Source organism: Xenopus tropicalis, chromosome 1, assembly GCF_000004195.4.
Source record: "Xenopus tropicalis strain Nigerian chromosome 1, UCB_Xtro_10.0, whole genome shotgun sequence".
In the NCBI taxonomy this organism is placed as follows: domain Eukaryota; kingdom Metazoa; phylum Chordata; class Amphibia; order Anura; family Pipidae; genus Xenopus; species Xenopus tropicalis.
The window spans coordinates 139550317-139576183 of NC_030677.2; the positions used below are offsets into that span (position 1 = coordinate 139550317).

The 25867-nt window shown below is 39.9% G+C and overlaps 1 protein-coding gene across 3 annotated transcripts in view; it reads right to left on the reverse strand.

The window, feature by feature from the left end:
• Positions 1-1964: 1964 nt before the first annotated feature.
• Positions 1965-25867, reverse strand: part of slc7a8 (solute carrier family 7 member 8) — a 34725-nt gene continuing 10822 nt past the window's right edge. For 2 of the 3 annotated variants that reach the window (NM_203652.1, XM_031897008.1), the window contains exons 3-12: positions 20986-21190; positions 20701-20852; positions 10934-11059; positions 8323-8476; positions 7601-7724; positions 6583-6686; positions 5883-5979; positions 5559-5708; positions 5236-5413; positions 1965-3197 (exon numbers count right to left, since the gene is read on the reverse strand). In NM_203652.1, coding sequence (NP_988983.1) covers positions 3049-3197; positions 5236-5413; positions 5559-5708; positions 5883-5979; positions 6583-6686; positions 7601-7724; positions 8323-8476; positions 10934-11059; positions 20701-20852; positions 20986-21190 — 1439 coding nt within the window. In that variant the 3' untranslated portion in view covers positions 1965-3048. Of the gene's footprint in view, positions 3198-5235; positions 5414-5558; positions 5709-5882; positions 5980-6582; positions 6687-7600; positions 7725-8322; positions 8477-10933; positions 11060-20700; positions 20853-20985; positions 21191-25867 lie in introns of those variants that run through there. The other variant, XM_012958119.2, reaches the window with a different exon arrangement.

The window sequence follows — 25867 nt, forward strand, 5'->3', positions numbered from 1 at the left end:
TACCTGCAGCTGGCTGAAAAAAGGTATCACTGATTGGTTGCAATGGGATACTGCCCATGGACAAATTTCCCCACTGTTGATAAATGAGCCCCACTGTTTTTACTTATGGTTAGTGGATTTTCTGCTGGTCAAGATCAGGCAGATCCCATAGTTTGACCTTGGTGACATGTAAAGATATTGCATCAACATGCCTATGTGGCCCTTGTCTGATGAGATTTTCTAACCTGCCTAATAGATTTATAGATAGATAATGTGACCAATTTTTGACCACATATTAGTCAGGCAGACTGTTGACAGGTCCCATACATGGATCAGTACAACACACAGGCTGCTGAATCAGTCTGGAGAGGCCAGGTCTGCAGCTTCTTTTAGCTCGAGTATGATCACTTTTAATCGCTTGCAAGGCACTGTTGGAATTGTATTGGCTGGCATTTATGCAGTGCTATGTGTAGAATAAAAAGTGACAGACAAATACAGCTTTCAAACACATCTATATTTTCAAATAATCAGAAAAGGTGCAGTTCTAGCCATGCTGCTGAGTGAGGCAGAGCTGCTTGGCCTCGCCTTACTTTATACTGCTTGCCTTGAGCTTGGGGGTCTCATCCAGGAGAGTATAATCCTCTGCTCTGTTCTCCCAAAAGTTAGAACTTCCATTTTAAAATCAGAATTTACCTGTACTTACCTATTATAAGAACAGTACAGAGGGATTCAACATTATAAACATTGTCTGCTGGTTTTTTAATTGTTGAGGGGTGCAGTGCAACTTTTTATTTTAAGGGACAACCCTGCTTATTATTGCATGGATTTTCCTCTATGCATTTTTGCATTGATATATGAGTGAGCTGCCACGCTTTTGGCAGTGTACTAATGTTGAAATGGAGGTATAATGCCCCTTTAATGCAAGGCACAAGTAAGATGTGTGGCAAAATGGACAGTATAGGAAACAGTGTAATGTTAGCATATTTGCCACATACAGACCAGTTATTTGTTGTTTGCTATTCTGTCTTTGTAACTATTTACTCACCTAAACAGCTGAGCCCCCATCAGGCATGTACTGGGATTTAAAATAGGCCCTGGCATTTCAAGTACACAGAGGCCCAAAAAGCCCCCAGCAGCCCACTAATAGTGACTGTCTATGGCATCTTACAGCAGCCCCTCTGGCATTTGTCAGAATCCACAGATTGCCAGTCTGGGCCTGGGCCCTCATCAAAACATCTGACAAAGCCCCATACAAATGCAGAAGTTATCTAAATTCTACAAGTGATATGTTGGCATAATAAGCTCTTGCAACCGGACCCTCTGCTTCACATAAATATTTCTTGTTTTATACACACTTCTCAAGTTGACCAGTGCAACATAAATATTATTTTGGCTTCCTTTAAATCAATTGTAGTAGACTGTACATCTTCAATAATTGTGAGACTGCAGGGGCAAAGGCACAAATGCTGGTGTGATAAGCAATGGAAAAAATGTACCCCTTAGGTACCATACACAGAGCACTTGTGTCTGTAATGTAATGTAAATGACACCTAGGTTAAGGGCATGCTAGGTGACGCCCACATCCTGCCCATATGTGCCCCTTTATTTGCAGGGCCAGGAGACACTGCTTCGACTGCATATATAATCAGGCACAACTCTTTGTGCTCCTTTCTGTAAGCAGCATGAGTTGCACATATGGGTGGCGGGCACAAATTCATGAGGGCCAAAGTTTGTGAAGTGCAAAAAATGCAGCTTTGTAAATGTATTTTCCATGCCAATAATTAGAAATGACTTGTGTATCACATGCAAGATGTGGATAAAATATTCTGGATGTGCAGTTTTATTGTCCCTTTGTTACGTACAGTATCACTATACCTTAGTCTCCTTCCATAGCTTTATATCCTCTGTAAAGTGCAAGTGATGCTATACATAGTAGTTGCTTTTTTAGATGCTTCAGTAACAGACTACAACCTGCTATACAGACATGATGTTTCACCAAAAAGGCACAAGATTAATTTTATTACATTCAAAGACAAAATCCTAAATAAAAAATATATATATCATATAAAACATGTAGAGCATCCTGGTAATTACCCAGAATTTCTGGAGTGTGTTAATTCGGTACTAAGGGACTGGAGGGTCCCACAACATTACAGTTAATCGCAACTTTGGATTGGAGGCAGGACTGAGAATACCCTGAAGTAACCTGGGTCAGTCAGGTAAGGAGGTGGGGTAAAGTATTTGATTGGTAAAGAGAGACCTGAGACTACACTAGGGTGTACTGGCGTCACACTTTTTCACTTCCTGTTGCTTTCACAGGAAATCTTCAGCAAGAGAAGCATGTTTGTCCTGTACACGTTACATGATTGTCCGTTGATAACCCAGCTCCAGCAGCACAGTCTGTATTGGAGATGGTTTAACAGGCAGTGTGGAGCAGCCAAATGATACACAATCCATGATTTGTGAAATATAGGATCTGCCAATGTTCAAATAACAAAAAAAAGTTCCATAGATTCTTCAGTCTTTTACATTTCAAATGATTTGTAACCCTCAAGGAGCAACATGTTGCCAATATTGGGATGGGTGGGCAAAAGGAAAATACAAATACTGCAAGCCAAGACCTCAAATCTGCACGTTCACAAAGTACACAGACAATATTCCACAATGCTGAGCAGAACTGCTGTTACTTAGCTTTCTTCCTTCCAAGACAGCACATACTGCTAATTATGGCATCGCAAGGAGTGGTTGACATACAAAGTCCAACAGTACAAAGCACAGACAAAACTGCACATGTAACTGACAGGGACAATTATACACCTACAACTTCAAATTATATTACCTGTCCCAGGGGGCCCCCAAATTAGGGCAGATGGTATATTTAGGACGATGGTGCAATAACCAGTACTGGAAAGTAACACAAAGAGGCACACAGGGGTACCCACACAGACACACATTGTCATATGCACATAAACACATTCACGCAAGTTCCTTCCATCACTGCAGATCTGTACACTGAGGTCTTGACAGCGGGTATATGGGGGTCAAGGGAGATGGCTGAATGCTCAGAGTTCAGGCTTGTGCTCCACTTTCTTCCTCAGACCCTGGTTTATAGATTGGCGCCCTCTGCTCTTTGGTCTCTTCACTCACATCTTCATCTTTATTGTCCATTTGGGGATACACAACCACACATAGCTTTTGACCGGCACGTGTCATGGCATCTAAGAGGAAGTAAAAAAGTTCAAGATGTAATCCTGCGGGTGCAAAAACTACCCCAATACTCCCTACATTATGAAGAATAAATACAAAACCGTGGTATATGTCCGTAACCCTAAAGTGACAACTTCTATATACTGTACTTGAACAGGATTAGTTGAAGTCTGAAATACATTTTTGAAATGCTTGGAAAACTGTATTTGGCATGAGCATATTTTAGCATAATGGGGTGGATAAGGGCATGCTGTTTAAATGGACATTTCCCTTGGACCGATTTGGCAGCTTATCTGCCCATGTAGGGGCAGAAACGAGTGGCCTGGCCGACCGATATCTGGCCTGAAATTGGCCAGATATCGATCGGTCAGGTTAGAAAAATCAGTCGGATCGGGGACCGCATCGGCTTGTTGATGCGGTCCCCGAACCGACTGCCCCTTGCCGCCAATATAATTAAATAAATTATTTTTTTCTTAACTACACGCTCCCCGATATCGCCCACCCGTAGGTGGGGATGTCGGGTGCAGATCCGCTCGCTCAGCATGTATGGGGACCTTTGGATGCAAAGCTTTGGCAAAATAGTTTATTTAAAACTTTGAAAAGAATAGTCACTGTGTGTCAGTGTGATGTGGATAATCTTTCCTAAACACACTACCGTGCAACTTTTTTTTGTAGCCATTGGAGCCAATGCGTGGTTTTTTTATTGTGAAACCTGGCAAAAAAATTTGCTCATCACTATTCATATGTGTCTCTACCTAAACTGGTCTGGGAAGTGGGAGGAGAAAAGGAAGAATTATGTACTATTCATTTAGGGCAGTGCTGTCCAACTGCTACGGTGCCGAGGGCCAGAATTTCTCTAGCATACATGGTGGAGGGCCGCTAATGGAAGCCAGTTTTGACCACTCCCCTTTTTGAAACCACACCCACTTCAAACCACACCTATTTTATCACAATGGTCGTAGCACAGCAAAATCCCAAATGCTTGGTCCTAACTGTGGGCATATCAACCATCATTCATATGTGAAAGAATTATGTCATATTAAGATATACTCTTAAATTCCATATGCCTCCCCCTCCCCTGTGGATAGCAGAGCAACCCCCAGAACATAATTACACACCTTAGGGACCATTTAATGGCTATTTCCAACTGTTAACAAACTCCCACAACAAACCCCTACCAGTCTCACCTCTCACAAACAGCATAGGGCAGGCAGAGTACAGCACACACAGGCAGCACTCTGCCTGTCCTATGCTGTCTGTGTGTGCCATACTCTGCCTGTCCTACCCTGCCTGTGTGTGCCATACTCTGCCTTCCCTATGCTGCCTCTGTGTGCCATACTCTGCCTGCCCTACCCTGCCTGTGTGTGCCATACTCTGCCTGCCCTACCCTGCCTATGTGTGCCATACTCTGCCTGCCCTACCCTGCCTGTGTGTGCCATACTCTGCCTGCCCTACCCTGACTGTGTGTGCCATACTCTGCCTGCCCTACCCTTCCTGTGTGTGCCATACCCTCCCTGACCTATGCTGCCTGTGTGTGCCATACTCTGCCTGCCCTACCCTTCCTGTGTGTGCCATACCCTCCCTGACCTATTCTGCCTGTGTGTACCACTCTACCTGCCCTATGCTGGCTGTATGTGCCATACTCTGCCTACAGTACCTATGTCTGAGGTGTGAAGAAGTGAACAATGGGAGTGATTCCAGTCTGAGCCTGAGGTGTGAACACTGCAGGGGGTGAACAATGCAGGGATTAAAAGGTGTGAAAAACACAGGGGATTACATTTTTAAACAATACAGAGGGATTACAGCCTGAATCTGAAGTGAGAACCATGCAGGGGGCCAGCTAATCTCAGTACTGATACCATTTAATGCTTACTCAAAGGTAAGCCATCAAAGCAGCCAGACAGGTGGGGGGCCACACAGAGGGGGGTCGCGGGCCGCCAGTTGGACAGCACTGATTTAGGGTATGCCAAAGGGATGAGCATTTTGGATTACAGGGGAAAGTGGCAATACATGCTATAGAATCTATAAAACTGAAGAGACCCTACTTACCCACAAAATTATTAAAGCACTGAGGCTTGTTCTGCCAATGCACTCCCAAGAAATAGACAGGCACCCCAGTCAGCATGATTGCAAGGCCAATTCCACAGACCACAGGCTCTGACCATAAGCTGAAAACTAGTAGGAAGGCCCAAAATAGGAGGTAGATCACTGGGAAAATCAGGTTCACCTGGGAGAAATTTAGACATATATAAGATGCACATACACATGACACCAATCCATTCACTTTAAGTGAAAAAGCCCTCTTTGTCTAAGCGTTTCTTTTTAAATTTTCGTTGCTTTTCCCCAAATTAACATTCAGTGTGCTCACAAACCTTAATAGGTCGTGGAATGTCTGGCTTCTTCCATCGTAGGACAATCTGTCCTGCCACTGTTACTCCATAAAACAGGTAATTGATGAAGCCCACGTAATTGATAAGAGTGTACATATCACTGGTCACTAACATCAGAAGAGTGGAGATGCACTGTGGAAGTGGAGATTAAGGTAAGAATGAGAGGAATTCCATGAAGCACTGGACAGACAAAAGTAAGGCATAAAGAAAAGTTTGTTTTGGAGAAATGATGTGAATAGGAACAGAAACTTAGTTAGCTTGCCAGTAACAAAAAAGGCTCTAGCTGCCTCAATGCTGTTGACTTACAGTAAAGAGCAGGGCTGGAATAGGAGTGCAACGTTTGATGTGAATCATTGCCAATACACTTGGGAGATGGCCCTCTCTGGCTCCCGCAAAAAACAACCTGTTAGGAGTACAGAGTCATACACAGGATAAATCAACAGGAAAAAGTGCAGCACTTAACTGCAGACTCAGCACACATGAGAAATTCTTGACAGGAGCTATATCTGTTCTTCAGCCAACACCAATGCTTTTGCAAGTCTGCAAAGCACATTACAATGGAAATCACATCTCCTGCTGTCTTGACATGTAATATGCTTTGTATGATGATGTATGATGTATACTAGCAAAAGTTATTTGCCTTTAGAATACAAAACTGCATACCACTAAGCAGTATACTTAATTTCTTTCTCTATCATTAAGACCCTGACATATTAAACCATTGCACCCATGTCCCCTGAAGGCAGTAAAAGTGGAGTGCTTTACCAGGTACATACAAAGAGGGCTAACAGTCCCAGCTAAATGGATATGTCTATTATATCGGTCAAATAAATAATGATATAGTTTGTGCTATCACTGCCCTCCATGTATAACAGTCACATGTGATTGGCATAAGACATGACAGCCAGGGCAATATGTTATTACCACTACACACGTGTGATGCAAAAATACACTCATACAGTGTACTATACACAAAATAATACATACACTGATGCAGCCCACTGACCTGGATGAAGTAAAGAGAGATCCATTGACTCCCCCAAAAGTGGAGAGAGCCACAGAAATTGGCATGATCCAGGCCATAACACCTAGCAACTTTTCACCAAATGTCTGAGGGAAAAGAGAGGTGGTAGGTGAATGGAGAGCACAGATGCAGGAACAAAATATATGATAAATAACATATATATATATGATGACGATCCTGTGGTGATCGAAAACGCGTAGATGGTATGCTGAAATAAATCACTGACCTGATTGATGCTGTAGCTGTGAGTGCTTTCTACTGTTGAGTTTGATATATATATATATATATATATACAAAAGCAATAATGACCATTGTCCTGTCTGTGCAGAGCAAAGGTACAAGAACTAACTGAGCTATCTTATCCAATAAGCTTCTCCTCTGAAGCTAGCATTCTCTTAGCATGGGCAGTGTTATGCTGTGCTACAGGGTGCATTTAGCCTATGTGTTCACCGATGTAAATGGTATATTGTGATACCAATCAGATGGAGGCCACAGATTGCATATTCCATAGCCAACAATAGCAATGAGAATTTTATTTCGCCAGGCATGGATTCACAGCGACATTCCGCATTTCGCCATCAGTGAATGATTTTGCAAACCTGTGGCAAAAATTTTGAGTGAAAAAAAATTGTGAGAAATTGTAAGAAAAGTCGCTGACAAAAATGTCAAAGAGACAATAAAGTTGCCAAGACAAAACCGCCAATTGGCTTTAATGCATATGGCGTTTGTGTAAAAATGTAAAAAATGTTGCGTGTAAAAAAAGTTGCCTATTGACTTCAATCCGTTTTGAAAATTATTCACCATTTTGTGAATTTTTTAGCAGTTTTGTGAATTTTTTGGCAAAGCGAACAACATAAAGCAAAAACAGAGATGCAGAGTAATAGAGTGGAAAGTGCTGGAAAGTTTTGAGTGTCCTTGCCTGGAAGGTGTACTTATACTAATTTATAGTTCAAACAAAGAAGGGAAAACCAGACTGATGGGATTGGATTAATTTACTCACCACAGCCACAGCGTTGGATGCCAGTAATTCCTGGGGTGACATGGCAGTCACATAGGCAATGTTGGCAAATACGTACACAAAGGTAACAAGTGGAATAGAGATAAAGATGGCACGGGGCAAGTTCCTGTAAAAAGAGAAAGTATTTGTCTGTGCTTGAATTTAGCCACAAGGGGGTACTCTATGCTTTTAGAATATTAGTAAAAGTAAATTTTCTGCATACATAGGGTATTAACACAGAAGCTAACTCCTAATATGAACACCCTGCTGCAAGACAAGTAGGACAATAACCTTAGCTGTAGGCTCAGTTTAGTCAACTATACACCCAGAAGCAAGCAACCCAATGTAACCGACAGACTATACTGATCTTTTTAGATCTCATACAGTTACTATATTTATAACAGAGGCCTTTTTGCTCATTTAAGCATAATATTGGTAGAACTGCACACAAATCTATATACAGAGGAATCTGTACCCACTGCCCACACTAGGGATATAAAATGCTAACTAGCTATCCCCCCCCCCATACCAGACACCTTACAATTCATACTTTTAGGGCCGTGGCAGACAGGGAGATTAGTTGCCACACAACAAGTCTCCCTTGTCACGGGCGACTAATCTCCCCGATATGCCGATATGGCATACATGGCGCCGAAATCACTGAAGTTTCCTCATAAGGCTCTGCGTAAGAATCAACATTGAGTTCCAATAAAGATCAAACGTACTTGTAGGGGTTCACCAGTTCTTCTGTGACATAGTTGAGGAAATTCCAGCCACCGTAAGCGAAGGATCCCTGCAAGAAGGCCAGTGCAATCAGACCAATGTCTGGCTCCTGGAAATTCTCAAAGGCGTTCTTTGGCTCCAGCCAGAAATACTCTCCTAAGATACAAATATCACAATTTTCAGTGTACAGAATCTAATAATATAGCTGTATAGCTGTTCTTTACCTGAACTACCAGATTATTAAAGGTGTCAGTGATTAAGGTGGTGTATTACTTTCATACACAAAAACATCCTATGATTACAAATGCCAATGTTCTATTCTATTTCCAGGCAAAGCAGCTGTTATCTCCGTCTGCATTTCTTGGGCACATTGTGATGTAAGCTGATGACTGTGGCTAGTGCAATTGCCAAAACCAATCCATTTTATATTCAGGGCTTTATTGGTATAAAGTTTCAAATTTTCACAGTAAAAGCTCTGACAGACTGCTGAACGGGTAGGGTTGGGCATAATTTTGACAAATGGTTCTGCACTGTCCAGCAATGCCTAAAGGCCAGCAATGGCATTGCTTCTGAACAACAGTTAGGAATTTCATTTAAATGAGTGTGCAATATTCACCCACTCAGCTGAAGCTAGCCCATCTACTTATTTCAGATCTGTAGCCATAATAGAAAAGTACTTGGTATCAACAACAGTCTGGGGATGCTGAGAATTGTAGTCCACAAGACCAAAAATGCAAGAATAGCTTCCAGACTGAGGTACAGGGATGATTACAATATTACATGAACTTTATCATGTTGGCTTTCTTTCTTGTTTGCATACTGATTTGGTGAGAACTGCTTAACTCTAGTTTAATTATTGTTTTTTTCTGCAAGAGCAGTCAAGAATGTTATCTTAATTTATTTTCTGCAGAATAACACGACACACGACCAGAGTCCTCATAGGGGAAAAACATGGCAACACTATTAACAGCCAATAGCAGCTGCCCATTTCAGATAGATGTACTGCTTAAAGAACACTGTACAAAATGCAGAGAGGGAACACTGTCATCTGGGTAATATACAATGAAAGCAGATATTTGTGGTCATTCTGATAACATCAGCTCTCCCTGATGGACAATAAAAAATGTAGCTCCATAGACAGGCATGGCGATCCACTGCCTATGCCCTTGGCCTTAAGGTCCCCATACACGGGCCGATTATAGCTGCCAATATCGGTCCCTTGGACCGATTCGGCAGCTAATCGGCCTGTGTATGGGCAGAACCGAGCGGCCTGGCCGACCGATATCTGGCCTGAAATTGGCCAGATCTCGATTGGCCAGGTTAGAAAATCCAGTCGGATCGGGGACCGCATCAGCTCATTGATGCGGTCCCCGAACCGACTGCCCCATGGCCCCAGGGCCAAACGATCGAATTATTTTTTTTTAAAGCTACTTGTGAAGATCCGCTCGCTTGGCGACATCACCAAGCGAGCGGATCTTATAGTGTATGGGGACCTTAAGACTTTTTGAGTTAGATCACCGTGTCTAATGTTTGGTGTGACCTGGTCTTCATAGCAAGGCTACAAATATATAAAAATATCTGTTTTACAGTCAGCCTGGCAAAGATCTAGTGGACAATTGCCATCTATCAATCTACCCAAGTGAATTGCCCTTTACTTTAAGTAAGTATATGAGAACAATAAGAACACCCTGACAATGTAAACTAATAATGTTCTGCTGCTTTAAAATGAAAATAATAACTAAAAGAACCAGAAGACTGAACTGTGTATAATAATCTTGGTAAATGAATAAGTAGTTATCAGGCTTTCGCTTTGTCCCCTTTTGAGGAGCCTATGGAAGAGAGGGCCCTGCTTAAAGCCCAAGTACAGTAAAATTTAAAAGTGTAATACTTATTTGCATCTTGGATTTCTTGTCAAGTATAGTAAGATGACTGCTATGGCCATAATTGTATACATCTGAACCACAAAAGGTGTTGCATATTGACAAAAAGGTCTGAATACCTCTGCTCTGCAGCTACAGTGGGCAGACCTTACCTTTAATGGTGTTGTTTGGTATTAGCCACACAACTTACTCCTGAGCTGAGTAATCATGTAGAAACTAAGTTTTGAGATTTTATAAAACTACTAATTTTTTAAACTAAAGTTTAAAATAGGAGGTTCTTGGTCCAACCGGGCATTTCACATTTCACTTAAAGTGCACCTATCATGTATGCGCATAATGATCTTGTCTCCCTCTTACTCATTATGTGCATGTGCCAGATGTAGGAGCGGTGGATGTGATACACCCTCCTACGCATGTGCATAATGAGTGCGTTGTGGCAAATGCTCATTGTGCAAATTGGAGTGTCACAACATGGCTGCCTGCACTGGGCCATATCCTTTTCCTGAAGAAAGACAATTTATTAAATGCCACATACAGTAAAAACATATTGAACAGAATGGCTTGAATTAGTTAATTTTTACTCATCCTTACATTTTTTGGCTGGAATTCATTAAGTGGTATATCATTTAGTGTCCACATAATTTGCAATCTTTATTACACCCTTAAATATTCAGGCAGGAAACATGAATGTTCACAGTATAAAAAAGCAAGAGGACTGTCCCAGAAAGCTTACCTTTGCAGATCTGCACAATTCCCATAATAATGATAAGTCCCAGGGCTAAAAGTTTTCCAGCTGTAAATATGTCCTGCACGCGAGTTGCCCAGCGCACACTGGCGCAGTTCACCCATGTCAGCAACACTGTGGAAGTCAGAGAAACAGATCTTACATTAACTGCTATTATTCCCTGTAACTTATTTTATGCCACCAGAGACCAAAATTTAAAGGGATCAATATAATATAACAGTATATAATATAATAATATAAATTTGCTACTTGCTACACACAACTATTTCTCACGCCTGCTTTTAACACTCCCCTCTCCCGAATCTGGGGTATACTAGTCAACCACTGGAATAACTGATGTGCACAGGAAGGTGTAAAATACTACTGTTGCTTAATTACAGGGTCTCAGAATGACAGAAGGCTTCTGTTAGTGATTTAATCAACTGACGATCTGCTGGATTAATTACATTTGGCTGCATAGATGGTTTAGCATTTAGCTAATGCCATACTGCCTTCTCAAAATGTTTTACTGTAAATGGCACTTGCAAAGCACGCCACCCAGTCACAAAGCTCACAGTGTCGATGAATGCCAAAGCCACTTTGTATCAATTATGAAGACTATCTGAATTGGGACCAACTAAATGGCTAATTAACATGTGGCTATGGACCATTATTAATGTTTTTTAATTTCAATCAGCATGCTTGCACATCTTTTCACTGCACTTTCCCTCCACCATTATATATATGTATAGTGTACGTATAGCTTTATTTATATAGTGCTACTTATATGCGCAGAACTGCACGTTACAACACCTCAGTAGTACAGCAAGGGGAACAGACAGTAAATAAAAATTGATCCACCGTTATGAGGATTAAGTGGAAGGAGGTCACCACCCTGAAAAGCATACAATTTAATGGGTGGGCAATGACATATAATAATTAGCGCAGCCATTCACAATGGTTAGGGCATTCAAATAATCAAATAATGTGCTATAATCAGGTTTAATTTCAAAGAGGTTAAGAATACATTCCTTGAGTGGATTTCAGGAATAAACAAAGAAGCAAGAAAGAATGGTTTATGGTGAGAGATAGCAGTGCATTTAGGTGCTGTGAAAAAGAGGTGGCTCTGTGAGGAATGGAGGTGACAATAATGAACATATGGAGACACACATGAAGAAATGTAATGATGTGCAGATGGCTTTGAAGAGTAAGAGAAAGATTTTGTAAGTTATCCTTTGCTTAACTGATCCATACAAATGTTTTAACTGTAAGTTCTGTATATCTCCACACAGGCCAATGCCGTGCCTCTCAATGCAGAAACACAGTGGAAGTGGAGCTCGAGGCTACACCTCATGTGACATTAGCCACAGCAAATGAATGGATGAGGTCTCACAAAGAAAGTGTGTGCAGGCAAAAAAACATGGGTCTGAGTACAATGCCTTGCTGCTCCCCCACAGTATGTTAAACTAGAAATGAGGGTTTGTTAGTAAAGGATTGTGGATAATCAAAGAAAGGAGACATTTGCATTGGATGACAACGGTTGACAATGTAAAATAAAGAGGATAAATCCAAGAGGAAGAGAATAGAGATGTGTCCTTTGGTTTTGGCAATCTATCAGTCTCATGTCAGTGCATCCTATATAAATCTATGCACCAGGTATGTGAGGGGGGATTATTGCACTCCTTCTGTGACTGGAAAATCAGAATGGGGGAGGTTTGTTTTCTGTGAGCCCTTCTAGATAGATACCAGCTGCTCTTTGTAGTAATGAGGACGGGGGATGTTTACCAAGACCATCCCCCTTTTCTATTCACTGCACAAAGCATCTTCATGACAGATGGCATCTACGTAAAAAGAATGATAGGAACCAGTAAAATAGGCAAAAAGGATGAAAAAAGCAGGAAGAGAGAGACAGAGTATCCGTGTTATAGCAATAGTAAATGTATGTGCTTGCATGTCACTGTAATAACCGGCTGGGGGTTGGGTGTGAATAATAAAGAAATGGCAGAGGCTAAGCATAGAATAGCAATAGCAGTGTGTCTGTATGTCACGCCAATGTAATAATGGCATTGATTGTCACTGTACAGTTTGGCCAGTGAATAGCCAAATATTAGTGACTGCTACAATTTGCCCATGGGAAGCATAAGCAAAGTGGAGTTCTCGCCATGTCTGCAGCAATAAAATAAATAGAATATTCTAGAACAGAATATTAAATGTTGGCATCTTCCTTATCTTATATAGTTTGTTTTGATAAAGGGAAAAGCTACATTAGGACTTGGCAGCATTTTCTAGATTAGGCCATGGGGTGTGAAGGGAGGCAAGCCCATGGATGTCTCTAGTGATGTCTTGGGAATATTTTATGTGATTGGCTGTGGCATGTTCTAACACTCATGTCAATGACTAAGTAGAGATTAAGAGCACATTTTATGTAAAGGCATATGAATCCTTTTAATGTATTAATATCACTGTACTTTAACACACAGCCTTGCAAAATCAAAAATATACCCTATTTATAAATAGGAATTGTCTTCCATATGATTTTTCTTAATCAACACTAATAATTTAACTGACAAATAATATGATCTGCCACTAAATTATACATGCAAATATAAAAAGAAAAAATTATGTGTTTACACACATCACCTTGTATGTTCATACTTAACTGTCTATTGTAAAGAAAATAAAATTAAAGGTAATACACACTTAAAAGCAGTTCCCACTAGAGTCATTTTTTTCCCGTTACCCTTCTGTACAGGCCAGAAAGGTTTTTTGAAAAAGAAGACTATATAACAAACTATTTTCTTGTGATAACAAGGGAATGCTTTCAATAAAATGTTTGATTGCATTTTACAGTGAGAAATTTAAAATTTATATATATCAAGCTGCAAGCAACCCACTTGTTACTGCCTGTGCTTCACGTGTTAATGACCTATGTTGGTAAATTAATCTTTACAATTACTCATAAAACAAAAATGCCTACTCAGTTCCTACTGGCTGCCCCTCTGCTCAGAAGCAAGAAGGACCATGAATCCTATCTGGCAAGGAGATTGGAGCACCTACCTAAAGCTGCAGGTCAAATTAGCAATATTCTTTTAAACGTTAAAGAAAAAAACTGTATTAAAAAGTGTCATCTTATGCTTTCTAGTAACAAGGTCTGTATATTTTTATAGGCAATAAATTATTTTCCTAACCATAATATGCAGTTTTATCTCACCTTTCATGAGATTATAGGCATGCTAAGCAATTCTCCCAATGAGTCATTAGAAGAAAGAAAAGGTTTGGCAAGGAACTGCTGCTACTAGGGAACATGGACTCTGAAAGTTGTAATAAGACAACAACTGGAGGGCTGCAGGATGGACATTTCTTATGTATACGCAACAACAAATACAGAGCAGTACGAAGGGTAGTGACATACATTCATCACAGAGCTTTTAGTAATGTGAAAACTGATACTGAATCACCTTTCAGAAGGCCTCCTGGTATTGGTTACAGACTGCTTTCAGGAAATAAACACTCAGTGCTTTACCATCACGTAGTTCCGAAGAACAGTTGTGGTAATGAGCACTAGAATCACCCCCCCCCCCCCCCCATTGCCTGAACAGGGAAATAAACATTGCAGAGGAACATAAGCTGCCTTTACTGACAGTGGTAATCATTTCAGGAACTGTGCCTATCCAAGTTGTCAGGGCCCCTGTTTGGGCATGCCTGGCATGCCACTTAGGGCCCAGATTAAACTTCCTGGCATTTCACTCATATATGCAAAGTGACTTCAAGGCAAGCCCATGCATTAGGGAGGAAGAGAATGTGGAAAGTAGAAAGAAAAAAAACTGGCAAAGGAGTGCTCACCACTCCTTTGCCAGCACCCAAAATATATTTCCCCATTAAGCAGTGATAATGATGACACCTGCAACACAAGTTACAGATAACTAAAGCATAAAAGGCCTATCTGGTAATTCATGAAGGGTGTGCACTGAGAGCAGCAGTGTGAGATGTGATAAGCACAGTACAGGGGAGAGGAAGGTCACATCACAGCACGACCACCATGACTTTTACAAAGCTTGCTACTCCAGCACAAATTAAACATCCTGTTATGGATTCAGGCAGGAGTACCAACCACTTCAAGGAAAACAACTCTTTCCCTGCTGTGTCTGCACATACTGTACAGATCCACATTCACAGACAGCTTCCGCCTTAGAAAGCACCAGACAGGCACAAACACCACTGCACCTCCTGATAGTGATCAAGGAACACATTCCCACCATATTCTTATCCTGGTCACCAAGAGACATAGTAAAAATAGCCTCTCAGAATATTCCATGAATTAGAGATTGAACTTGTCATTTTTTTTTCCTACAAAAAAAGGTGTTTTACCTATGAAACTACAAGTGTTTCAGCTGCCTTTGACTGCTTTCATTGATAATGCAAGGGTTTTGCCTGCTCTCTGGCTAATACTGAGCAATTTAACCATCCATATACAGTAAATAGCCAAACAGACAATTTGTTAAGCATTTTTTATCACGGAAGTCTACTGCTCTGTGCGCTTGTCACTGTATAATTTTAGGAGCAGTCTACTCTATATATGTCTTTATGCTTTAAGTGCTGTGATCTAAAATAAAGCAAAGCCCCAAGTCCCAAACATTTCAAATAATAGATCCTATACCTGTTTCGCAAACTCATAATACCTCAGAAATAAAGATAAAAACCTAACATGTTTCGTGTGACTGCACACATATTTATAGGTACCTATGAATATGTGTGCAGTCACACGAAACATGTTAGGTTTTTATCTTTAATAAAGCTTGTTTTAAATTTTATCCTCTGTCCTGGAGTCCGACGAGTGCATGCTGTTTTGTGCTGATTTCCACATTTATTCTATTTATGACTTATTGCTTTCTAATATTAGTGCCTTTTGTGTTTGTAGGTACAGGGTCAACTCATATTCCTATCCTGGTGTGTATTCAGTATCCAAGAGATCAGGGAGTTCTGCCAGAGCAGACAACTTGTTTTCAATCTTAGTCTGTTACTAGAAGCAAAAGATGGGAGGGGAGAGAACTAAGTAAGGCCAAGGGAAAGAGAGGAAGAAAAACAACTCATAGGTGGAAAAGACAGAATTAGACAGGAAGGAGGAGGGAAAATAACATGAGAAGGAGAAAGCAGGGAGAGGGGAAAAATATTTCCTAGAAGAGCAGTACAAAATGAATACATAAATACCATTTGTATCTGTCAGTATCTTTACGTCACACTGTTTACTAAGCCCAGTAGTACTGGACATAACATAGCGTATGCTACATTCATTTCTCTCATGGCCTGCAGCATTGCTGAATTACAGTTCTCAGACCTTAGGCAATAGCTAAAACTTTAGTTGTACTAGGTAGTGCTAACTAGATAACAAAACACCTTTTTCCTCTTGCAGCACCTAAGCTATACTATGTAAACTCAGAGGGATATTATTTCAATCAACTGTATAGGTATTACTCTCACAGGCACCCAGCAATGCAGTACATAGTACATACAGTAAAGCATCCTGTCTTCTATTCTATCATATACCCTCCAGATGGACTGACATTCTCTATACTTCAATAAATCCCTTAGAAAAGCAAGTATTTATCTTGTAAATTAATACACTAGCCCCAGGTAAAAAATTGAGAACTTTTCATTCAGAGTGTAAATAATATTCAGAAATTGGAAATATGTTTATATCGATATTGATGTATAATATGCTTATCCCATTATAAGAGGCTTTTTTTTCATAGGCAACAAGAATGTTAGCTCTGGTTTGTACAAGCCCCTTAGTGAAGATCCTTAGATATCTGCCCTGGATATGTCATATTTTAAGATTTATGCTGTATATAAATACTGTGTATATACTCGAGTATAAGCCTAGTTTTTCAGCACCCAAAATGTGCTGAAAAAGTCGGCTTATACTCGAGTCAGGTGCCATGGGTCCCTCTAGACTAGTACCCTCTCTCCTTTGTGTGCAAATTAGGCCACCTGCAACCAGACCCTCCAGTGCCCTGGCCTAGGCTCCCACTAGCAATACTTATTTCCCCTTACATCTCCTCTGGGACTGGGTCTGCTGCCAGTTTGCCAATGTCAATGAGCGTGGGGTAGTACCCATATTGTTTTTGTTGACCCTCTTTTCCGCTTACAGAGCTAGTTTACTGTTTTTCTTTGAAATAAATATTGAAAAACATATACCCCACTGATGCCTCAATTAATGTAATTTTATTGGTATTTATTTTGGTTGTTAAAACTTAGCAGTAGCTGCTGCATTTCCCACCCTAGGCTTATACTCGAGTTAATAAGTTTTTCCAGTTTTCTTCGGTAAAATTATGTACCTCGGCTTATATTCGGATTGGCTTATACTCGAGTATATACGGTACCTCTCTTCTGGTTCCTATAGTAGCTTGTCTTGTTCCTCAAGTTACTTTTGACCAAAACACTTGTTTTGTTTGTAAGTTCTGATCATTTTGTTCTCTTTCATAAGTAAATTAGTTTACATGCCTGGACGGCCTTCAATATATACATAAATATGTAAATATTTGCCTTTGCAATTCAATGAGAGCCAGAAATCTTATGTATAAGGTGCTAGAGTACCTCACAAAGTAATGCTCCACTGCATCCTCATTCCCAGTGCCAGTCTTAGGGTGACATAGGGTTAGCAAAACAGTAGACATTTAACAAAATAGGCAGAGTGTACTGGCAGCTTCGTAAGTTAATAATGAGTTGTAGCACAGAGTAAAGTGTAATTTCTGTCAGTACCCTTACATGTTGTACGTCACTCTGATTATCAGTAACCTTGTAGGTGAAGGCTAGTTGGCAAAGACCAGGACATGGCCACTGGCAGGAGGGAAGTGAGGAGGCGTAGAAGCTTGCCCCTTATGAACACATGCCTACATATTTAATAGCATGGAACATCCTGTGTGGCAAATGCAAACAATAGCGTTCAACTGATACACACAAACAGCATAAAAAGGCTTCACACACACACCTAGCATCTCTCTAACTCTCACTCAGTGCTAATTAATGAGGGCTTTTACTTTCCTTTAGGCACCTAGACATTAGTGTGTCACACGCAGAAAATCTAATCTTTCTTCCTCACACAACAAGCTCATGCAAACACTTCCCGGTCCCTCTCTCCCTTACTCTGCTGACTCAGCCCTGACTAATCAAGCTGTCGGAATAATGACATTTCTGGCCCAGCTGTGCTTGCATAATCCAAATCCCCCTCCCTCTATGCCTTTAGCTTGCCGTGAACCAGTTTGAGCAGGATCTTCTCCTCCAGGCAGCCTGGCACCATGTCCCATGAACACAGTCCAAAACACCCCTTCCCCCGCATCAGCAGACAAAGGGTCCAGGGCCAGAACCAAGGTCCAATAAACATTTATTAACTGATTAATGACGCTAGAAGCTTTATGACAAATGCTTCAATAAGTTTATACACAGCTATAATGCTTTCCCAATGAAGCAAAACAACTGTTTATGCTGAAATATTTCGAATTTGGGGGCCAAACACGGGTTGATAAAAGCTGCTGGGTGTATGGGGCCCTCAGGCACGTGTGATCGATATTTGGGCGAAAATCTGCCAGATGCTGATTAGATAGGTTTAACTCCTGTTGGGACAAGCAGCTTATCTGTGTATTGATGAGGCCCTCATCCTGGTGACCTGCATCCTGTCAGTTTGATCCAATGATCAGACAGGGCTAAAGAATCAGATCAATCCAATACTGCCCACCTCAATGTGGGGCACATGGGGGAAAGATTTGCTCACTGGTGACCTCACCAAACAAGCAAATCTTTTTGTGTATGGCCAGCTTCAGAGTACTCAACTTACTACCAAACGACCACCCGAACAATCATAAATGCAGAAAGTGAAGAAAAGCTGCTGCTCTTCTTCATTTCTATTCAGTCAAGCCAGATAACCCTCAACCAATCCAGACCACAAGATTATCTGTTAAAATGTCTCTCTGACTTGCCATACATGTCCAGATTGATAGGTAATAACTGCCCAACCAAGTCTGGCCATGTGTCACTAGTTTCATAGCTGTTAACTTGCAGCTCTGGGTTTTTGAGTTCATTTCCAGCCAGGACACTATCTGTAATAATCTGCATGGATTATTTTAAAGGGCACCTATCATAGCAAGATTGTTTCCCTCTACTGCAGGTGCATACTCTGGTCAGGTGAAAAAATTACTATTTAGGCCAGAAAAGGCTCCTCTGGGAGCTCAGTGTGGGTGGTCATGTTTTGTCAGACACATGCACATAATGAGAGAGTCTCCCTACTCATTCATTATGTGCATGTGTGATGTAAGATTGAGGGATCCCTTGACCAATTCTATGTCACATGCATGGTAAAAATGAGCAAACTGGGAGACTTCTTTCTGTTCATATGCTTAAAGTCCTAAAAGGGCTATACAAACCAGAAACTGTTTCTTGTTGCTGGTGTTGTATTGATCACTAGGAGCACCTTCTGGCCAAAATAGTATTGTTTTTCCACAACCAGAACAAGGGCTCTATTAATCAATACCTACAGTGTGGTAAACAATATTACTATTATAAGTGCCCTTTAACCACTCCAGTTTACTCCCACCTTGCAAAACCATAAAGAGAGTACTTATCTCCCAATGAAATTGACCTTAGGGCTCTGAGACACAGCCATTTTAATGGGCACCTATTAGGGCAATAGCACATAGTAAGATTTATTGTCTGCAGTTAAATCTGAGCTACCATGGGCAACTCATTTCCTGAAAATGACTTGCCATAGCAGAACATTAGGATCGCTGCAAGTAAAACATTATTTGCAGCTTTCCAGCTTAACCGTGGTAAAATTCAAATGTATTTAACTTTTGGAAATCCTAATTTTATGCTATGGCAAGTCATTTTCAAGAGATTTATCACCCGTGGTAGCGCAGATTTAACCACAGGACAAATGTTACTATGTGCCATTGCCCTAAGAATGCATAAAAATAAATGCATAAAAATTGCAAACATTGTCTATATATGTTTTTTTGCAAGTATGTTTTTGCAAGTATGTTTAACATGCATGTCTCTATTTTCATATATTATATACATTAAAAAGTCAAATGTTGCATTTATAAATACTGCAATGGAACGCAACCATGCTAAAACCAGGAACAATAACATGGAATCAAATAGATCATGTAGTCAGGTATGGATTTTAGCCTGAAAATGCATGCTTTCACATTTTTAGGCCAAGGTCCGCTCAGTGTAGCTGCGCACAGGCTGACCTACTGCCTGTCTGTGAAGCTATATGAAACTATGGATGGAAGTGGATTCGCTTTTCTCAGCCTGCTTACAAAATGCAGGCTGAGAAGAGTGGATTAGCCACCACATCATCCCTACCCCTAGCCTTAATGTGTGTTACCCTTAGCAAAGTTTACTTGAGAGACAACTTTGGACGACGAAGCGTATGTGAAGTGTATGTTTTCCCACTGGTGTTTTACAATTTTACCGGCTGGAAATTTGCAAAAGATTAGTTGACCGCTGTAGAGGAGATGAATGTTGGACTAATCCTCATGTGTCATTTCCTTAAGAAGTGCTTCGAGAAGCAGCCAATAGGATATAAAGCAGGTGTATGGTCACAGCATAAGCAACAGTAAAGTAGTGTGTAAACATAACAATACATACAGGAGCACTTGTGTTTAGAGAAAGGGTATAGATTTTAAAATATATCTATATATCGTAGGGTTATTTCTTTACATGCTAGGATAATAAATACAGGCACATTATTTTCCTGAACAAAAATATTATTTACTTACATAGACAGACTGCAGCCAACAATCGAAGTCCAGACTCTGGTGCAAAGCATGTAGGAAAGAGGGGCTGCAGGACGTAATTGGAGAATGTCAGGGCAATAACGGCTTGATTTGTAGGATATATTACCAGAACTGCTATCCACAGTCGGAGGAACCTGTAATAAGGTAAAGAAAGACTTAAATCATTCCCAATCTGCACTGCACATTCTTACTATATGCATAAAATTATTTTATCTTTATTTAGCCACCCAAAATTTACATGATAATAAAAATAATATTTATACTTACCCTGCTAATCCACCAAATATATCTTTAACGTATGAATAGTCTCCTCCAGATTTTGGGATGGTGACCCCTAGTTCTGCATAGCAAAGGGCTCCTACTGCAGTGATTACCCCTGTGACAATCCATACAATGAGTGCCATTCCCACAGAACCTGCATTCTCCAGCACTCCCTTTGGCGATACAAATATACCAGAACCAATAATATTACCTGTAAGATAAAAAAAATATGTTCTTGTTAATTTAGAGGACTATTATTTAATGTGTAATTCAATGCAAAATTAAAATTTATTCATGGCAAATATAGTGATGCTATAGATAGAGGCTTAAAGGGCACCTGTCATCCTAAGAAATAATTTCAAATTTTTTTCATCATACATCATGTTAGATTAGCAAAAAAAACTTCACTTACACTGTATAAATAATATAAAACTTGCTTCCTTCTGTCTTGGAATTACATAATCACAGCAAGCAGGCAGCAGCCATTTTGTGGACACTGTTATTAAGGCAAGCATTGTACCACCCCAAAATCTTGTTTATGTGACAGAATGGGGGGCCTGATGCCCATGTCCATGCACTGGTTACATAATTAGATGGTAAGGAGGGAGGGGGAGAGTGACGGGAGTAGTGACATCTAGGAAGTGCTGAATGGAAAGTTAAAGTTATTGTCTGCCCCGCCTCTATGCCTAAGCATAGAGGCGGGGCAGGCAATACAGTATATGATTGGCAGCTGGGGTTTTCAAATGCCTTGATAATGGGTATAAATGTGTTAATGAAAAAAGTAATTTGGGTTTCATGTTTAATTTGAAAAGGACTTTTATTATACAGCTTTTTATGTCTGGGTGACAGGTCCCCTTTAAGAAGGATTGCAGGAGATGAAGAATCAAGAATACAGAAATTTGAAGACATCAGGCCAATTAAAATGTTACATGAGAGAGGGAGAGAGATTGGCTAATTCACTATCATAGGTGCTATCAGGTTGCAGCAACCAATAAACAATTAGTTTTCATCGCTTACTTTAAGTGACAATACAAAAGCAAAGATTTAATTTGTTGCTACAAGTAGTAGCAACAAGTAGCAATGGGGTAGTTTAGCACCTGTGTTAGTAAACTGGACCTCAAAAGTAAAGAATAAAGAGCAAAATACAAAGCAGTGGACAGTACAACAGCTAGCCACTAGAAAAGAGTGAGATACAATATTGGGAAAAGCAAAGCAGGAAAAGGTAACAGAATTTAAAAAAGAGCAATGGTAAGAGGAGAAACAGAAATGTGAACCAAAATACAGAACAAGACTGAGAATGATAAGGACTGGAGTGCAAGTAAAATGAACATTTAAGACTGAGGACTGACATAAAAGACAGTGAGACCAGGGGGAACAAACTGATAATAAATGGTTTTAATTAAATATAGTTAAATGAAAAGTAAAAGTGACCACTTAGTACACTGCTTTGTGTGAAGTCTTAATTTTTTTTGTACAAGGCCCCCAGCATGGGCAAACAATAAATTCCTGGGACTTCTATAAACTTGCTGACAAAGGTATGTAAACTTGAACCAGGATTATATATTGTCACACAGATTATTTATTGCTGTGCACAAATGATTTGCAGGCTTGAGATATCAGAGTGTGACACTGGCAACCAATTCAAAGAATCCAACACAGCTAGCTACAAAACCAACTTGAATCGGCAGACCATGTGAATAGTATTATAAGTTCAGTATGTTACAAGATCTGAATCCATCTTGTGACAGGAATTTACTTCTAAAAGCTTTACAAATCATAAGACTGCACTTTTCAGCTTGAATCCATGAGTCAGGCATAAACCAACAAATATAATATGTAGACAAGGTACTCTGAATCTGAAATTATTGCTTGTATAAAAATCAATGTATTACTAAAAACAACTGATGAACTTAAGAGATGGTAAAACAACTCAAAGTATAAAGGTTAAAAATAAAGGGCACTGTTCTTCAGAGGGCTGAAGACTTCTGTTGCAATCCAAAGTGGAAAAGATCAGTTTGGGGGGAAGGGTAGATTTGTAGAAGTGGGATAAACTGCCGAGCCCAGAGAAAATACATAATGCACTTCTAAGGGCAAAACATAAGGTGTAATAGAGGGGGGTGACTTAGATCTGGCCATATTTGATTCGTCAGAATGGCTTGCATAAAGTAACAGCAGTAGTGGCTGTGATTGTCAAACTTTTTTTTTTGCAGAATATTTTATTTGTGTAGTCCTGACCCCCCTGCTCCCAAGTTTCCACTTATGAAACGTAATAACCCTGCAGGATAATATCTGAGCTTGAAATCATATGACCTGATAAGAGTGTAAGGATAAGTCACCTCTCTAGAAGAGAGCGTACTATGCAAAGTCTGAGATCTTGTAATTAAATATTAGCTCCACCAATGAATTCATATGAAAGAAGGCCAGCATGGGCATAGATTTTCAAAGGCACTTCTCCTCCCACACATTGTTCCCATGAATGACCTTGGACAATAATTGTAATGACAGTTACGCTGCCTAAGGGAAATACTATATAACATCAATACATAGCATTTCTTTCTTGGTTCAGCTGGCATTCAAGGAGTTAAAGGCTGAGGAATTACAGTGGGTGACTTTGCCCTTAGTATAGTACTTTTATACTTTTAAACTGCCTGACATTGCTCTTTCTCAACCTTTGATCAATTTCTGTGTATATGACTTATCCGTCCATTCTTTGAAGACTATGAATATGAACTGGCAGTGACTGAATGGTCAGACCAATAAGAACGTGATGTTTGGATTGCAGGGATAATGATGTCTATACATTAACAGGCTTTGACAAGTTAAATATGCTTAGAAATGACTGGACAGTGTCCAAACAGGTACAAATGTATTGCAGCAAGAACGTGTCCCCATTTCCATAGAAGGGATGTGCAAAATCACTACATATATGCTAAAGATTTCTCCCTATTGGTTGCAGAGAGGTGTATGTTTGCAAAAATGAATTTGCTGTGGAGCATAGTCATTGTACAAGATGAATAATGTGAGGAAACATGATCCTCACTTTCACAGACTGCTGAATTCATCATATAGGTTTATACAGGATGCTGTCTTCATATTCAAACTGTGCAAAAGTATTTTATTAGTTTGCCAGAAAGTACAGGTATGGGACCCATTATCCAGAATGCTCGGGACCAAGGGTATTCCGGATATGGGGTCTTTCCGTAATTTGGATCTCAGTACCTTAAGTCTACTAAAAAAATCAATAAAACATTAATTAAACCCAATAGGATTGTTTTGCATCCAATAAGGATTAATTATATCTTAGTTGGGATCAATTAAAAGGTTCTGTTTTATTTCTACATAGAAAAAGGAAATCAGTTTTAAAATTCTGAATTATTTGATTAAAATGTAGTCTATGGGAGACGGGCTTTCCGTAATTCGGAGCTTTCTGGATAACGGGTTTCCGGATAAGGGGTCCGATACCTGTATTTTTAATATTGACTTTAAGCCCAAATCTCAAAAATTGTGATACGCAGATAACTAAGAAATAGTTATGCTTTGGACTGAGAGAATTTTCCTGTGCCTATGTAGTATCTATCCCATATTGAGAATAAGAGTCAATATTTGTGACCAAATACTGTTTTTAAGTATTAACCATGCGCCTAATTTGTAGTGGTTTTAAATACACAGAGACTGTTACTTCTAAATAAATAATTAATTTGCATATTATAGGCATACTATAAATGTAATGTTTTAGTATTACTGGGCCTTTTACCCCTAACAGATGAAATCTAATGGTGGGGGCTAACTCACACTAACATGTTACTAAACAAGACATTTTACATCATTTCACACCCACCTTTCCTTTTAAGGTACGTATTCAAGATTACGAGTACTGTCATCGTCACTGCTTTATAAATAGCACTTATACGCCACTATATCATCCATTATTCAAAGGAAAAAGTGGTGATGGAGAGAGAAGACAGGAGGGAAATTGCAAGAAAAAGCAGAGAGGGGAAATTTACAGAAGGATAAGGTGAAAATGTGATAGCAAGGGAGTTTTTAGACTCAGCTACATGCTTCTACCACCTATCATTCTAACAAGATGATCTTCTAGTGCTGTGCCAGATGGAACCCCCGGACCTTCGCACAGTTATAATCCCCATCAAAAGCTATTTAATACTGGCAATATTTAATGTGGGAGTGTGGAGCTGGATGCTTCACCTTGCTTTCAATTGGATCATAAAGAAAGTGGTTAACTGTAAATACTGCAGACTCTTTTTATTGAAAAAGAACATTATGCAGAATCAGACTGTATGTTTATCTAAAGGTGTGTGAGGATGTACAAATCTTTGTGGCTGCATATGTCCATTTCCTGTTTGCAGCAAAAGCTGACCGGGTCCTGGAGCAGTTTCCTCTCCCTTGCTGTGTCTGTGTCTCCCTCTCATCCCTCCCACTGTATATGTGTGTGTAGTATAGACAGCTTCCATTAATGTCCTTGCTCTTTTATTTAAATCCTATTTGTCTGTATTTTTTGTTTTTGTATATCCTGTCTGCCTTTTATAGTATAGAAGCTTTTATCCGGAAACCCATAGAGTTCTAGTTGAACAAGCAATTGTTCATTTTTTATGGATTCAGTTTTTCTCTGTAATAATTAGGTCAAAGTCAGACAGGTCATTTTCTTCAAAGGCATATGCACACCAAAAGAGATGGCAGATCCAATGGATTCCAATATTGGCCTGGAAATGCATACTTTAGCATTTTTGATATCTGCTCTATATGTTTGCTAACAGGCCTATTACATACCTTTGAGTAAACACATTTAGGAGGGGAAGAAATCAGCATATAACCTTTTCTTCTTATTTATTTTCTTATTTTTATTTATGCCTTATTACTTATTAGTTGATTG